The sequence below is a fragment of the Phyllobates terribilis genome, unplaced genomic scaffold (assembly GCF_046119375.1).
Source record: "Phyllobates terribilis strain yellow unplaced genomic scaffold, ASM4611937v1 Scaffold_258__1_contigs__length_2716348, whole genome shotgun sequence".
NCBI classification, from domain to species: Eukaryota; Metazoa; Chordata; class Amphibia; order Anura; family Dendrobatidae; genus Phyllobates; species Phyllobates terribilis.
The window spans coordinates 931,200-948,238 of NW_027363018.1; the positions used below are offsets into that span (position 1 = coordinate 931,200).

At 45.6% G+C, this 17,039-nt stretch overlaps 1 protein-coding gene across 1 annotated transcript in view; it reads right to left on the reverse strand.

Annotated features, from left to right (window-relative positions):
- Positions 1-2,366: 2,366 nt before the first annotated feature.
- Positions 2,367-17,039, reverse strand: part of LOC141219259 (SH3 domain-containing kinase-binding protein 1-like) — a 98,086-nt gene continuing 83,413 nt past the window's right edge. The window contains exons 4-6 of the mRNA XM_073666027.1: positions 11,851-12,104; positions 7,583-7,646; positions 2,367-2,408 (exon numbers count right to left, since the gene is read on the reverse strand). Of these exons, the coding sequence (XP_073522128.1) occupies positions 2,367-2,408; positions 7,583-7,646; positions 11,851-12,104 (360 nt within the window). The remainder of the gene's footprint in view (positions 2,409-7,582; positions 7,647-11,850; positions 12,105-17,039) is intronic.

Here is a 17,039-nt window from a genome sequence, read left to right on the forward strand (position 1 = left end):
TAGGAGAAGGGGAGCAAAAAATGTAAAACATAATTCACACTTAGTTTTGGGTGATGAGTATAAATGACAGTGAAGTGGTAACTTATAATAAGGAACATACACTGGTAACACAATGACGTTCCTGTAAGTATAACATGTTGTAATGATGGGACATTGATTCCATGCTATGACAAACTAGCGTAACTCTCTCAGCAGTAATGTCATCTTCCACCTCTTCACATCGTCTGCACTGACTTGTGGTATTTGCCAATTACGGAAACAGCGAGTGACGGCAAAAACCAGTGCGTCGTTATACCGTGATATACAAAATGGGTCACATCTATATAAACGTCACCAATTCCTTATAACCCCATGCACTGCTCTCACTGAGATCACTTGGTTGCACATTAACTTTACATACAAATGATGAAATATATACATATAACAAAATCCCTTTAATCGGGCATCCGATAGTCCAGAAGTTCTGATTATCTGGCATCTGACCTGTACATTGGACTTTCTTCCTAGAGATTCTCTAGGTAGAGTTCATCCACAACATATACATGGCAGTCCAATAATCCAGTGTATTAGTTCATCTGTCACCTCTCAGGTCCCATCAAAGCTGAATTAAAGACATTTTATTGTATATATACATACAACACTCAAGCACCCAGATTTCTAGGTGTTTGTCCTGATTCTTAGACCCCATGTGGGGTGCAGCTTGAGAAAGGGCAACGTCACATATAAATATGGGAGGGACATGTCACATTAGATTTATCTTCTATACTTTCCCACTTGCGTTCACTCGAGGATGACAGAAAATGAGACATATTCAGCATCTTCTTCATTCTTGCAACCTAAAGAGGCAAGTCTAATAATACAAGTGCAGCAACCGACCTCATGGCAACACCGATAATCCACACAATTGTCGCCTCCAACACAAGAAGCTATTTTGAGTAGAATCTTAACCAGTTTGTCTACGAATATGATTATTAATGCTTATTTTTGGGCTTTGTTATACATTTTTTCTATAACATGTTGGACATCAATACAGTATATACTTATATTGCTGTTTTTGATTTAAACATTTGCGCACTATGCAATTAAAAATATAGTAATTCATATAACATGTCTTTTACAATTTGTACCACTAGAGGTCTCTGTTGTACTCTATCCAGTGGCTTCAAATACGCTGCACGCAGTACCAAACGTCACCACTAGAGTGAAATTCAGAAATCTCAGCTGCTTGTAAACAAGGGACGCCTTGGCTTTCACAATCATTGTCTTTCTTCATTGCTTCTTATTATTTCATTACTTGGAAAGATAATGTAAACTAATCCAAAGCCCTATCCTAAAATACATTTACGATCCCTTGTAATGCATACTTAACTATTGTAAAGTATTGTCCAATTAGAATTCCATTACTACTGAATCTAAAGAAATATTCAATGTGGTCACTTATTTCTCACCAACCATTTGCATCTTTATTTTACTTTTAGCATAAATCTATAATTCTTCCTCCATTACTAGAATGATAATCGTTTTTTTTTTGTATTTTTAATTTGCATCCTGTCTCTTTAAAATAAATGTAACCGTACTTCCTAAATGATAAAGTTTATTTTTAAGTTATTTTATTGCATTTTCTATTATTATAATAGTCCTATGAACCTCCTGTCTCAGGTGACGTCCGGAGAAGGGCGTTCTTACCCTACAAGCTTCGTCTGGCCGGTCCGATCACCAATGTAGTTAGGGCCAACTTGTAACTACTATGTTTCTGCAGGAATCAAGAATTAAAAAAAGGCACAAATTATCTGTAAACGCCATACTTTTCTCTCTTAGGGAACACATTCGTAAAGTACAGTGAAAAGCAAAGCGTTTCATCACATTGTATGAACAGTACTTTGCACATGAACGTTTCCAGTCAGAGATCCAAACCCATATAGTATGTCTCAGAAGGTAACAGAAAGGACAGGAAAGGGTTACTCAGCTGCACAGAGATTTCAGAAAATCCAAGATAAAAGACGTAATAAAAAAGGAAAGAAAAAACAACCATAAAATTATAAAGCTTGTAAACAGACAATTGGAAATACTCTTTATTCATGGAAAAATATCATAAAAAAGTACCACTCTGAAGTAAAACTGCCGGAGTTTCCTTCATGCGCAGTTTCGAGGAGGAACACTTGAGCACAACGTGGAGTCCACCGATATTCACGTGGGTGAGAGCTAGAAAAGTCACCAGGGCGTCCTTGGTAGGTGAACGGCTGTTGTGCTTGTCGCGTTTGAGGCAAATTTTAGATCGTTTGGCACCAAAAGTATTTTGGCCTTGGAGGGAAGAAAAGTTCATGATTGTAGGACTTCTGATGTGGGCTGTGACATGTCCATTGTTCTCATTTGGATTGTAGAGATTTCTTAATTTCATTGACATCCATCTGGAATAAAAATGGATAGAGAATGTTTAGAGCAACAACTGTTTCTTGTACAAAGAAAAGAAGAACCCCCTGGACCTTCAAGATAGTCCTGGACCCACCTCTGAGGCCCACCATCAAGATCCAATGGGACCACTACCTCCACCTGAGGTAAAAAGAAAGGAACTCACCGTGGGAAGCAAAAGCCCAGCGCTGACAGGAATCACTGAAGAGCAGCAGAGAGTAAACTCCCTCTACCCCGGAGCAGCACCGCACGCCTCACTAATGACACGGAGCGCCGTGCCAGCAACAGAGCGGGCAGCGCCAATGTCATTCAGAAGCCGGGCTACTTACCAGCTCAGGAGAAGTCCCTGCACTTGGAGAATCCCCTCTTGACAGACACTAGCAACGCGCCGCAATCACGCTGTTTAATAGCAGAGCTTCTGGATACTGAGCATACAGCGCAGCTCCAAGATAAATGATGACAGGCAAAGATGAGGAACTGTCTGATAATATTATTACACATACTTCCCGTACTGCCCCTATTAATATGGACACATCGTTCACATTAGGTGGATCTCATACAAGGAATAAAAGAAAGAAGCAGGCAAGTGGCATAAAGGGTAACAATGATAATAAAAAGGACTTACACTCATCTGAAACAGATGATGGTTCAGAGGACATATCTCCCAATTTGACCCCCTCTAAACATAGACCTAAAAGGGACCATACAACTTCTCCTGATATGTCTCCTATTCTGATACCCATTAATAGATATAGTGACAACGCAAACACAATTTTAATAAAAGAGAAACCCGTTAATCTTTCTCCATCAGAAAAATACTTGCTAGACCTCCATTCATCTTTCATTCAACAACTGAACATAATTATGGTCAATGGATTCCAAAGCCTAAATCCAATACTGAAAAGATATTAATCAGAAAATCAATGACACAAATAAAAAAGTAAAATCCCCATATCTGGCAGACAATACGCTTTGGAAAAGGATCATTGTTTACTTAAAAGCGAAGTTAAAACATTAAAATTAAAACTTACAGATTTAGAGGACCGCAACAGGCGGAACAATCTAAAATTTAGGGGAATACTTGAGAATGTTTCCCCGTCACAAATGGCTCCATATATTAAAGACTTAATATATAAAACACTACCATCGGTTCCTAATGCAGAACTGACAACAGACAGAGCCCATAGGCTACCAAAACCTAGTTTTCTGTCAGGAGACACTTCAAGAGAAGCGATTGCGAGAATACATTTCTTCCAGACTAAGGACCGGTCGCCTTCTGGACTATCTAAAGAAAAATTAATATCTACCTCCTCCTTACCAGTCAATAAAAATATTTCTGGACTTCTCAAAAGAGATATGCTAGGAAAATCCTTTGCTGGCATAACTAGCATCTTAAGAGCGAATAACATTTCGTATAGTGGTGTTTTTCTGCTAGACTCATAGTCTTCTTCAATGGAAAAGCCAACCTTATTCAAGACCCAAAGGACAGACGAAATATGTCTGAGAATGGTCACAATCCAGAACAAGGAAGAAAAGTAGACCCTCAGAGTAAATTCATTTTAAAGGTCTAACCATAAGTGGCTACATCATTATTTTATTGCGCAAATACTAGTATTTGAGATGTCCATAAGGCAGTACTTAGAGGGATCCTTATCCAACTCAATGCACAACACAAAAGGAAAACAAAAGAAAATATATAAAAAAAAATCACCCAAAAGATTAGCAAGGCAGTGGCAAAACAACAACAAAATCCGACGGAAAAAAACTCACTTTGCCATAATAAGTCTTAGAGCTGAACTTAAATCCAAGATGGAATCAACTACATACACCCGCAAGCTATAGTGGAACAATTTGCTACATTTTATTCTTCCCTATACAATCTGAAAGACGATAAAGAAACTACCCAATTAAATATTAAATGAATAAATAATTTCCTTTCAGAAGAACTCCCGCAATTAAACTCAGAGCAAATTAAATGATTAAATTCCCCTTTCTCTACTAACAAAACTGATATTGCCATCAAGAAATTGCCGGAAAATAAATCCCCCGGACTTGATGAATACCCACCGAATATTATAAATTATTTAGACATCATCTCTCTAACCCCCTAACTTCTGTTATATCAAGCGACCAACAATGGCCTATTCTCAAATGAATCCCTAATAGCCACCATTGTTGTTATACCTAAACAAAATAGTAATTCTGAGGAGATGTCGAACCAAAGGCCGATATCTCTTCTAAATACAGACATTGAAAATATACGCTAAGCTAATATCTGAAAGATTCATTAAAATTATGCCTATACTAATTCATTCTGATAAAGTAGGGTTTTATTAAGGGAAGACAAGCCTCAGATGACACAAGAAGACTTTTAAATTTACTTATATATGTGGAAAAACAAAAATTGTCTTCCATACTACTATCTTTAGAAGCCGAAAAGACATTTGTTCGCATCAACTGGGATTTCATGGTCGCCACTTTAAACGAATCAATTATAGACTTCCTCTCCCTAAAAACTTTTCATAATCTTCCAGAAGAGGAATTGTACAGCCAGACTAAAGAAAGCCTTTGTGGACTACTCTGATTCATGTTGGAGATACTGTGGACAAAAAGCCAACTTACCGTATTTTTCGGACTATAAGAAGCCCTTTTTTCCTCCAAAATTTTGGAGGAAAATGGAGGGTGCGTCTTATAGTCCGAATGTTGAAGGGGGGGGGGGTGTATATATATGTGGGTTGTGGGGGGAGCAGTAGCGGTGAAGGAGCGGGGAACAGGAGTCAGCAGCCGCCCGCTGCAGCCTACATTGTCCCCGCTGCTAAAGAAAATGAATATTCAGTGCTCCCCACGCTCCTTAATAGCAGCACACAGTGTAGCCGCAGCGCGGCTCCTGCTGTTGCCGGAATCGCCTGTGCCCGCTGTTAAAGGGCATGAATATTCAACCTCTCTCCACGCCCATGGGCATGGAGATGGGGTGAATATTTATGCCCTTTAATAAGCGGGCACACGCGGTAGCCCGGCAGCAGCAGGAGCCGCAGCGCGGCTACGATGTGTGTCGGCTATGAAGGAGCATGAAGTCACTGCTCCCCGTGCACACAGTACCGGCATTGGGAGCAGTGACTTCCGGCAGCTGATCTCTCCTTGCACATGGTAGTGACGCCATGCGCGGCTCACATGGAGAGATCAGTGTGGGCAGGCAGGACGAAGCGCTGGAGGAGAGAAGAAAGGTGAGTAGGAGAGTTTTTTTTTTAATGTGCAGCATGATAGGGATTAGGGGGACCACGCATACTAGGATAAGGATGAGGGGGCCATACATACCAGGGTAAGGATGAGGGGGCCATACATACCAGGGTAAGGATGAGGGGGCCATACATACCAGGGTAATGCTGAGGGGGGCATACATAACAGGATAAAGATGAGGGGGCCATACATAACAAGATAAAGATGAGGGGGCCATACATACCAGGATAACACTGAGGGCGGCATACATAACAGGATAAAGATGAGGGGGCCATACATACCAGGATTAGAATGAGGGGCCATACATACCACGATAAGGATGAGGGGTGCCATGCATACCAGGATAGGGATTAGGGGTGCCATGCATACCAGGATGGGGATTGCTGTGCCATGCATACCAGGATGGGGATTGCTGTGCCATTCATACCAGGATAGGGATTAGGGGTGCCATGCATACCAGGATAGGGATTATGGGTGTCATGCATACCAGGACAGGGATGAGGGGTGCCATGCATACCAGGATAGGGATTATGGGTGTCATGCATACCAGGATAGGGATGAGGGGTGCCATGCATACCAGGATAGGGATGAGGGGTGCCATGCATAACAGGATAGGGATTAGGGGTGCCATGCATACCAGGACAGGGATGAGGGGTGCCATGCATACCAGGACAGGGATGAGGGGTGCCATGCATACCAGGACAGGGATGAGGGGTGCCATACATACCAGGATAAGGATGAGGGGTGCCATGCATACCAGGATGGAGGGATGTCAGGCATACCAGGATGGGGATGGGGACCACGTATAAAAGGAAGGGGAGAGACATATATACCAGGATGGGGGATATTGTCAGAATTGGGGGACATTACCCCTATACCAGTGTCAGCAGAAGACCCCCTCCCCCTTGAAAGTGCATCATGAACACATTTTTTGCTTAATTACTTTTTTTTTTCCTCCTCTAAAACCTAGGTGCATCTTATGGTCCGGTGCGTCTTATAGTCCGAAAAATACGGTATTTCATATCTTTTGGACATGTTCTAAAGCTGCATTAATATGGAAAGAGATCTTTAAATTGTTGAATAAAATCAACAACTCTACAGTTAATATTTCACCACAACTAGCCCTTCTATCTCTTGACTCAAATTTACTCCCACAGAAGATAAAACATATTTCCATTCATATATTGGCTATAACAAAGCTACTTATTGAATCTAAATGGAAGTCAGTTAATGTTCCTACTATCTCAGAAATTATAGATAAGATGTTAGTTCACAATTCTTTAGAACATTCCTATGCGTTAAGAAACAGCTCTCTTAAGAAATACTATTCTATATGGTCTTTCTGGATCTGGATACTGGATACTTTTCCCTGAATAAGAATACCTCTCCAAACAAATAACATCTTTTAGCCAGAAAGTATACAAATCATTTATTATTTTAACATAATTAAACTGAAATCCTGTGATGCCATAACAAGGATTTATACTATAGATGATCTATTTTGTTTTCACCTCCCTTTCCCCTGTTTTCCTCATTCATCCTTCCCTTTTTTCCCCATCCCATTCCTCTCTCCCTTTCCTTCCTTTCTTTCCTTTCTTCCTCTCCGGCTATCCTTTTCCAGATTTTTCCTCCAAGTTAAAAGTTTTGTTAGGATGATGTAACTGTTGTAATACTACTATACTGTCTTTATCATATTTTATTTTCCCTTTCCCTTCTTTTGTAAAACATCCCTTAATAAAAAGTATATTATTGAAGAAAGACAACTGGATTTTCTTTACACCGTTTTAATGAGTAAGCCTATGATTGATGATGTACTAACAGGACTCTGAGAATTTCAGACTTTTATCATATCACTGGAACCTGTGGTCAGAGCACAACTACAGCATACATTTCCAAACTACTATTTCGGAAGGGCTTCAAGTCAAATATTGTGTACCTGTAATCGAAGACGAATCTTCTTTTCTTCATCCAGCTCGGACAGTAATTGTTTTATTTCTTTTCTAAAATAAAAATACAAGAATGATGGAATTAATTTTCTGGGGTAACCTCGAGTATACTAAACTATACTTTAAAAGGCGGCAAAGTGAAGAACAAGGACAATGAAACATGTGGAGAATCCGAATAACCAAATAGTTTGAGTAGGAATCTGACTCCTGAAATACTGCTTGGGGTAAGCTGTGCTGAGATCTGAGATGATATGTGCTCCACAGATTATCTATTTCACAGTCTTATTTGCATATACTGAATAATACATAGGGAGAAGCATCTTATTTTCAGATAATTTTCATCTAATATATCACCCTGTGCTTATATTGGACACAGACAAATGTTCACCAGAAAAGCAACAAATGTTCAGATGACAAATGCTCATTTGCAAAAAAAACAAATATATATAAAAAAAAACAGTCAGCTGATGTGGACACATCATCCTGGGTTCCACATTGAGCCTCTTAATAATCCTAGGCCTACATATGTTTAAGCATAGAGCCCATGAATTTACTGCTTACGCATGGACCAATGTTTCAAGCCTAGTCTGGACAGGATCTGAATAATTCTGATGCTGAAGCCTCAAATTCATAGTTGAGCTCTCACCCCATTGCAAGATACCAGTGGTACAACCTACACCTACCACCTAAAAAACCCTTCATCTTTGGGTTGGAGTTTGGTTTGTTTGGCTTGCGAGACCTCTGAGGCTGGAAATACCCAAGGGGGCAGGTTCTGAGGAGACATGGCAGTGACAGTCCACAAAAGGATTACCCACTATGGTGATTGTACTGGATCCCTAGGAGGAGATGCGACACAGTATTCATCTCCAGGAGAGACTCAGGCAACCAAGTGAGAATCAACTGAACCAATCAGTTATGTATTTATGTGCGTCCACTATAATCACACCTAGGTCAATCCCTGCTGTGCCATAGTTACATGTGCTACCCTATCATCTCCTCTACTCTGCTGCCAGATACACCAGGCTCCTTATTGCTGGTCTGGTGATATGCTCAGTGACTATACGACCTGCTTCAGACACTACATCACATTAGCCAAGAGACTCCACTGTCTTATATTTCAATTTACTCCATCCTTCTCGCATTTTAATATGGCACTAAATATAAAGACGTTTTTGTTCCACTGACCATCCATTTAAATTATTGAAATTAATTACTTTGGTGCTACCTATCGTTGGCAAATAGAACTCACAGATTGTATAGATTATAATATATCATGCATCCCAGAATTTCACTACCAAGAAAGAACTAGTCTGTCCCAAATGCTCCGCCATAGTGATGTCTACAGTCACTACCATCAAGAAATCTACCCCCCCTTTGCACTCAGGCCTGAGTTATTCTAGATCAGTGATCCCCAACATTTCTTACCTTGGGAATCGCATTCAGCTCTGAGAGAGGGTCATGAGCAACATCCAGAGCCCCCCGACTAGTGACATCCAGATCCCGCTCCCTATCCCACAGTAGTTACACCCAGAGCCCCATTACTGGTATAATAACAGCCAGAACTTCCCCATAGAAATAAAACCAAGGCAGTGTGCTTACATACAGGGGTTCTCACCGCACTCATATTCGGTATTCTCGCAGCAGGCACTCCCACCACATTATTGCATCCAACTTCAAGCAACCCTTTAACTAGCAGTATCATCTTATCTCCAGTCTCATCTCCAGACTTCATTTATCTCTCCAACTCTTAAAGGGGTTGTCCACTACTAGGACTAGGACACCAGTATTGATATGGTGCAGGGCTCACGTGACATAACCGCACGAGAGCCCCAGAACGTGAGTGCCGACACCACTGGAACTGCGCCAGCACGGGAGGTGAGGACAGGGGTTTTTATTTTAACGAGGGCAAACATTCAGAGTGATAAAGGGTTGTCCTAGTAGTGGACAACCTCTTATATATGTGCATCTAGACCTGCTCTTCTGTATGGGGTTATCCACAAACGTCAGGAACTAGAGACCTGCTCTTCATATCTGTTTGTTAGACATGGTGCTAAGGCAACAAGCTGACACACAGCCGCGAGCCACACATTATAGGTCTGCGAGCCACAGGTTGGGGAGCCCTTTTCTACACCTTGTACTGTACAAGATCTCATTTTTCTTTTTCTCCTATTAGAGCACTGTCCCAATGTTTTAGATTCCCAGTGGATCTCACTATATACCAGCAGAAGAAAGATAGGTACATTCACGGAACTTGCAAACTGTGATGTACTAAATGTAAAAAAGTATGAAAAACTATAGCAAAAATATAATTGACGCGCCCCCTGGGCCAGTGTTGTTTGGGGGATACCCGGAGCCGGATCAGATGGGGGTTGCAGTCTCCGAGTGGCGGTGACCCGGTCCGTGCCCAGGGTGTCAAGCTCAGTGTGTGGCAGTCCTTACAGATGTTATTAGTGTTCTTTGTGTCGACTACGCCACCCGTTGATTTGCAGTCAATACGGCCGCCGCTGCAGCAGGGTCCGCTGAGGCTGGTGGTGCTTGTGCAGCTCTGGTAGTATAACCCCCAACGGGAGGGGTATAGCCTCAGGGGGTCAGGTGTAGAGGATGGTGGTAGTGGTGGTGCAGTGTGGATGTTAAGAAGACTCCGAGCCGGGCTGTGCAGTTCAGGGTTTTTACTTACTGCTGTTCTTGTGGTCACTCTGGCCTTAAGTGACCGCCCGAGCCGTGCTGCGTCCACCAGGTCTTGGACTCGGCCAACCCCCAGGTGATTCTGGAGCGTGGTCCTGAGCTCCCTTTCTGACTTGTCCTTCTCTCTGGCCTTCCCCACCAGGGATCCACCTAAGTCCGGCTCCCTCGGGCCTCTTGTTGGTAAACCCTTGTCTCTGGGTTCCCTGACCCTATTCTTGGTTTGCCTTCCGGGTGGATTTAGTGGGTGGTCGTGGCAGATCCTGCCCACGACCTCCGGTCTCTGGCTAAGGTGTGCTGTAGCCTCCACCAGCTTGGGATCCGGTACCCTGTTGCCAACTCTTCACCCTCTGATCTAATTTTGGGTTCTTGGAGTTCCCTCTTCTCCCCCTTCTGGGTCCTTCTTTCTCCTCTCTCTCTGCTTCTCAGGCTCTCTCAGACTGACCAAACCTCTACAAAAGACTGACGTCTCACAGACTGACCCTGATCTAAGATGGTTCCCACCTTATATACTCCCTCTATGTGTGAGCTCAGGTGACCAGCACCCAATGAGCTCCTAGCTTTACCCAGGCTGCTCCCCCTATCTGCCCCTACACTACTGGGATGTTCCACCCCCCTCCCACTCCAGCCAGGAACAGACACTGTCGTACCTGCACATTTCTCTAGTGGGAGTACCATCGGTCTGTCCCTCGGAAATGGGATGTGTGTAGTGCATGCAGCTAACTGAGCTCAGTTCCACACTCCATCCTTACCCGGGAGTGGAATATCACACCTCTGGCTTGAGGTGCAATACCCCTGTAGCAGCCGAATCCTCAGGGTGCTACATAATCATATAGTCACACAGTCTGAGGCTTTATTCTGCCCTGTCATAAACAGCATCTCAACTCATTTCTTTTAATGCTGGAAGCTAATAGTAAATGGACCTAAGTATATGGCTGTACATTTGCTCACTGCACCTTTAGATCCATCTAGAGAAAAGGTCCATTTTCTGAACGTATAGCAAAATTGTCTGCTTCCAATGTGCTGAATGAAGTCTTATAACATCCATTACAGGCTGTTATTAGATGAGTGTGAATAGTTTGTGTTAATTACTTCCTATTCTCTGCTAAATTGATATTTTGAACATAATTGCAGATTTGTTTTTCGTCTTTTGCACATTCTTCTTTTAGCCAGATGGAAATCACTGACTGTGACAATTATAGTGTCTCTTAGCACCGATCTGATGAAAATAAGCTCCGACTGAATTCACGCTCAGAGAAAAAATGGTATGGATTAATTATTAATAAACAAATACTCCATAAATAATACAATGTATCATGACATTTTAAGAGTTTCTTTCATCAGGAAAACCTGTTAGAGAGGACAACCTCCAGGGAACCTCTTTTTTGAGCCCTGACAAGCAGCGGCTCTCCATCTTGTGGACTCGGGCTATCTATGTATGACATGATAGCCATTCATTTGGTTTGCACATTATAAAAAAGTCATCCATGACATTTTTGAAACTTTACATAAAAATATTAAATCAGAACAAGTCCTTTAATTCCCGGATGCCGGCATCTGGTATAATAAAGCTTACTTTTGCTGGTCCTTCATTGTCTCAATGATGCTTCGAAGCTCCTTGACTTGTGCCTGCAGCTCTTCTAGTGATGACTGGCCATGCTCAACTGTGTGTCTTGCATCGGAGCTACCAAAGGACGGAGAGTTTGACCTGTGACTACTTGAGGTGACAATGTGAAATGCTGATGGGGCTCCAGGAGCGCCGTGTGAGAAACTAACACTTGAAATCAAGCCTCCTGGTTTGGGGGGCAATGCAGCTCTGTTCTCTGGTACCTACAAGACAGGAATACACTGAATATGTACAGAAAACTATTATTATTAAAAGGACACATGTAGTAATCATAAATGAATATTTCCCATATGCTGGTAAATCATTGCCTAAATACAGCGGTATTATATGTGCTATTAGGTGGTCTTCATTATTGAAAGATATTAAGAAAATGCAGGCACAACTGCAGCCACAATTACAGCTCAGTCATAGGCAATGCTCTGATTAAAGAGAAAAAAAACACAAAAAAAACACTTTCATTTAATATTCTAATGTATACAGTGACCCCCATAGATGGTACAGAGCTGACTTGGCTAATGCAGCATAAGCTATCTATTAGATAGGGGATAAATGTAAGATTACTGGGGGTCTGTTCGCTGGGACCTCCACCAGTCATGAGAACAGGGGTCTTATTTCTGCAATATGGAGCAGCAGTGCACCACAGTGTGTGACCACAGCTCCATTCACTTCTATGGTTTTGTGGAACAGCAGTATGTGTGACCACCTGTGCCATAGGCAGTCAACAGAGCGGCGGTCATGCATATGCCCTAATGCTCCATTCACATGTGAAATACAGTCCTCAGGATTGGTGGGACTCCCAGCAGTTGGACCCTGCATCATCATATAATCACCTGTTGTTTGTAGCACTGGTGTATACAGACAGAAAAGGGCCCGGGTACAAGAACAATATATGGGCCCTTTGCAGTCCAAGAGCTCCTAAGAATGCAAAATTGCACCTGCTTTGGAGGTAGAAATGGGCCCCTTTATCTCTTGGGCCCCTGTGCGGCCCCATAGGTTGCACCAATGATATGTCCGCACCTCGTTTGTAGGACAATTCCTTTGAAGGAGTTGTCCCAAGTAGCAAGTTACCACCTATGTACAGGATTTGAGTGATGGCTGTGCATGTGCACTGCTGCTCCATTCAATTTCTATGGCCTGCCAGAGTTCCACAGACAATGAATGGAGTGGTGCTGTGCTCATATCTTGAGAGTGTGGTAATCACAGCAGTGGGACCTCAAGCAATCTGCAATAGATATGATCCTTGTTCAACGACTACTTCAGTAGTCAATGGCCGCCGGAGCAGAGCTCTGTGAACCTCCTTTTAACTGCCAGGATCCCTGATGCTTGTTCTGATCGGCAGGCCTGGCTAAGCGTCATGTGTGCGTTGTACCAGAACAATGTGTAGCGCCGGCGTCCCTGCCCTCTGCTAGGCAGGGACGCTGTTCCCCTCACCCCTCTGCTCCGAGCCCGGCGTCCTCCTCCCGCTCTGCTGGCAGCGCGCGCTCCTTCCCGGCCACTGTGCTTAGGGCGCGCGCGCGCTCCCTCCCTCTTAAAGGGGCCGCGCGCGCCGTCCTAAGGAGTCCCCGGCCAATGGCCGGAGGACTTCACCATATATAAGGCACCTCCTCCAAAATGGAGGTGCCCGAGCAATGTTGTTGCACTGTTCACTACTCTGCTTCAGCCCTCAGGTCCCGTTGAAAGTTACCTGCCAGATTCCTGCCAGTTTGCTGTCTGATTCCTGCCTGATATTCTGCTTACCTGCCTGCTAGCCTGAGGTCCGACGGTCTGCCTACCGACTCCTGTCAGTCTGTCTAAGGACCAGCTTGCCCGCCCACCTGGGAGCGCTCCTCTGCTACCTGCCTGCTAGTCTGAGGTCCGACGGTCTGCCCTCCAACTCCTGTCAGTCTGTCTATGGACCAGCTTGACCGCTCACCTGGGAGCGCACATCTGCTACCTGCCTGCTAGCCTACCTGGAGGCTCCGCCGTCACGTGCTGTGACCACCTGCCATTCCAGAGACTCCTGCCCGCTCACCTGGGAGCGCACACCTGCTACCTGCCTGCTAGCCTACCTGGAGGCTCCGCCGTCACGTGCTGTGACCACCTGCCATTCCAGAGACTCCTGCCCGCTCACCTGGGAGCGCACACCTGTTACCTGCCTGCTAGCCTACCTGGAGGCTCCGCCGTCACGTGCTGTGACCACCTGCCATTCCAGAGACTCTCGCTTGCTCACCTGGGAGCACACATCTACCATCTGCCTGCTAGCCTACCTGGAGGCTCTGCCATCACAGGTCGTACCTACCCTTTACCCAGAGACTGCCCCGGTCACTTGCCGTGACCTCCTGCCCGTTCATCCAGAGACTGCCCCGGTCACTTGCCGTGACCTCCTGCCCGTTCATCCAGAGACTGCCCCGGTCACTTGCCGTGACCTCCAGCCCGTTCACTCAGAGACTGTCCCGGTCACCTGCTGTGACTGCCTGCCCGTCTTCCCTGGTCGCCACCCGCTCCCTTACAAGGACCGCCCTCTTGTATAGTAGCTCAGAGGTTCCGCCTCCCAGACCCGTTACAGTTTGCTCGGGCCATGGAACCCGGTGGCACCCAAGCTCCCTCACTCTCGGACCTGTGTCATGAACTGTCCCGTCAGAGGTCCCAACAGGAGTCCATCCTGGGTCACCTGCGGAATGTCAATACTCGCCTGGACACTCTGACTGCTCCACCAGCAACCATCGCCAGAGCCATGACTCGCAATCCGGCAGCTCCGCTGCCCACCAATACTATGGTATCCTACCCCGGACCCCGGCTTTCTGCACCTCCTCGCTTCGGAGGCGACTCCGCTCAGGCTCGGGGCTTTATAAATCAGTGCACCCTGCACTTTGAACTCCTGTCCCACCAGTTTAACTCCGACCGGGCCAAAATTGCCTTCATCATGTCCCATCTCACCGGGGAGGCCCTGGCCTGGCTAAATCCTCTATGGGAGAGAGGAGACCCCCTGGTGTCCGACTTGCCTGCCTTTCTCACGGCTTTCCAGAAAGTCTTCGACGAACCTGGACGGAAGACCTCATCCGCATCATCTCTGCTACGCCTCCGTCAGGGAAGTCTCACCGTGGGCCAATATGCCATACGGTTCCGTACCCTTGCCTCGGAGCTGGCCTGGGATAACGACGCTCTGGTATCTGTCTTCTGGGAGGGTCTGTCCGGCCGTATTAAAGATGAACTTGCCGGTCGAGACATTCCTACCACTCTCGATGACCTAATAACTCTTGCCACCCGGATTGACCTACGGTTCCAGGAGCGTGCCAAAGAAGTCACCCGTGAGAGGAGGTTTCCACGTCTAGCTCCTACTTTTCAGAGATCCGTCACTCCCTCCGTTTCTCCCCAGGTACACTCTCCTGAGGGAGACCAAGATGGTCAAAACCCGTCAGGACTTACGCCGTGCCGAGGGGAGCTGCTTCTACTGTGGCAGTAAGGAGCACCGGATCCGTACCTGCCCGGAGAGGTCGGGAAACGCCTGTGTCTAGGTTCGCTCAGAGAGGTCGACCTAGACAAGAATAAATCCTCTCCATCTCTGCTGCTGTCAGTCTCAATTATCTGCGGGGAGAATCGTTATTTCAAACTAGCCCAACTTGATTCTGGAGCGGCCGGGAATCTTATTTCACAGTCCCTGGTAGAAAAATACCGCATTCCCACCAAACCTCTGGCTATACCATTATCTGTCGCTGCTGTGGATGGGGGCCTCTTACCACGTCCCATCCAAGTCATCACCGAATCCGTAACTCTGCAGGTGGGAATGCTGCATTCTGAGAGCATCTCTTTTCATGTTCTGCCTGGACTCTCTCACGCCCTCTTACTAGGTCTACCTTGGCTCCAGAGACATGCACCCGTGCTTGACTGGCAGACCGGAGAAGTCCTTCGCTGGGGACAGGACTGTCATAAGACTTGTTTGGTTCCTGTTCATCCCGCCCGTCCTTCTCCTACCCCAACTAATCTACCTGGACTTCCGATTCCCTATTGGTCATTTGCTGATGTCTTTAATAAAAAGGAGGCAGAGACATTACCCTCTCATAGACCATACGACTGTCCTATCGACCTGTTACCCGGTACTACGCCTCCCCGTGGGCGTATTTACCTATTGTCCGCTGCTGAGACCCGGTCGATGTCCGAATATATTGAGGAGAATTTGGCCAGAGGATTCATCCGGAAATCTACCTCCCCGGCGGGAGCAGGCTTCTTTTTCGTAAAAAAGAAGGACGGCTCTCTCCGTCCCTGTATAGACTATAGAGGCCTTAACCAGATCACGGTGAAGAATAAGTACCCCCTTCCGCTCATTCCAGAATTATTTGATCGTCTGAGGGGGGCTAGAATCTTCACCAAACTGGACCTCCGTGGGGCGTACAACCTGGTCCGTATCCGTCAAGGGGATGAATGGAAGACTGCATTCAACACCCGGGACGGCCACTATGAATATCTGGTAATGCCCTTTGGTCTCTGTAACGCTCCTGCCGTCTTTCAAGAGTTGGTCAATGACATCTTCCGGGACCTTCTCTACTCCTGCGTAGTGGTGTACCTGGACGACATCTTGGTCTTCTCTCCGGATCTCCAGACTCACCGGAGAGACGTTCGTCAGGTCCTGCTCAGGCTCAGGCAGAATCACCTCTTCGCTAAATATGAGAAGTGCCTCTTTGAGCAGACCTCGCTTCCGTTTTTGGGCTACATTATTTCTCAGACCGGCCTTCGAATGGATCCAGAGAAGCTGTCTGCCATCGAGAAATGGCCCCGACCGGAGGGGTTGAAGGCCATCCAGCGGTTCCTGGGCTTCGCCAACTACTACCGCCTCTTCATACCGCACTTCTCTTCCCGGACTGCCCCAATTTCCGCGCTCACCCGTAAGGGCACTAATCCCAGAGAGTGGCCGCCCGAAGCAGAGGAGGCCTTTCTTTCCTTAAAACAGGCCTTCTCTTCCGCCCCGGTGCTGCATCGCCCAGATGGCAACAAGCAGTTCTTCCTGGAGGTTGACGCCTCCTCCTCTGGAGCCGGAGCGGTACTTACCCAAAAATCATCTTCCGGGAGAATGGTAACTTGTGGCTTCTTCTCCAAACTCTTCTCCTCTTCTGAGCGCAACTATTCCATAGGAGATCGAGAGTTATTGGCCATCAAGCTGGCAT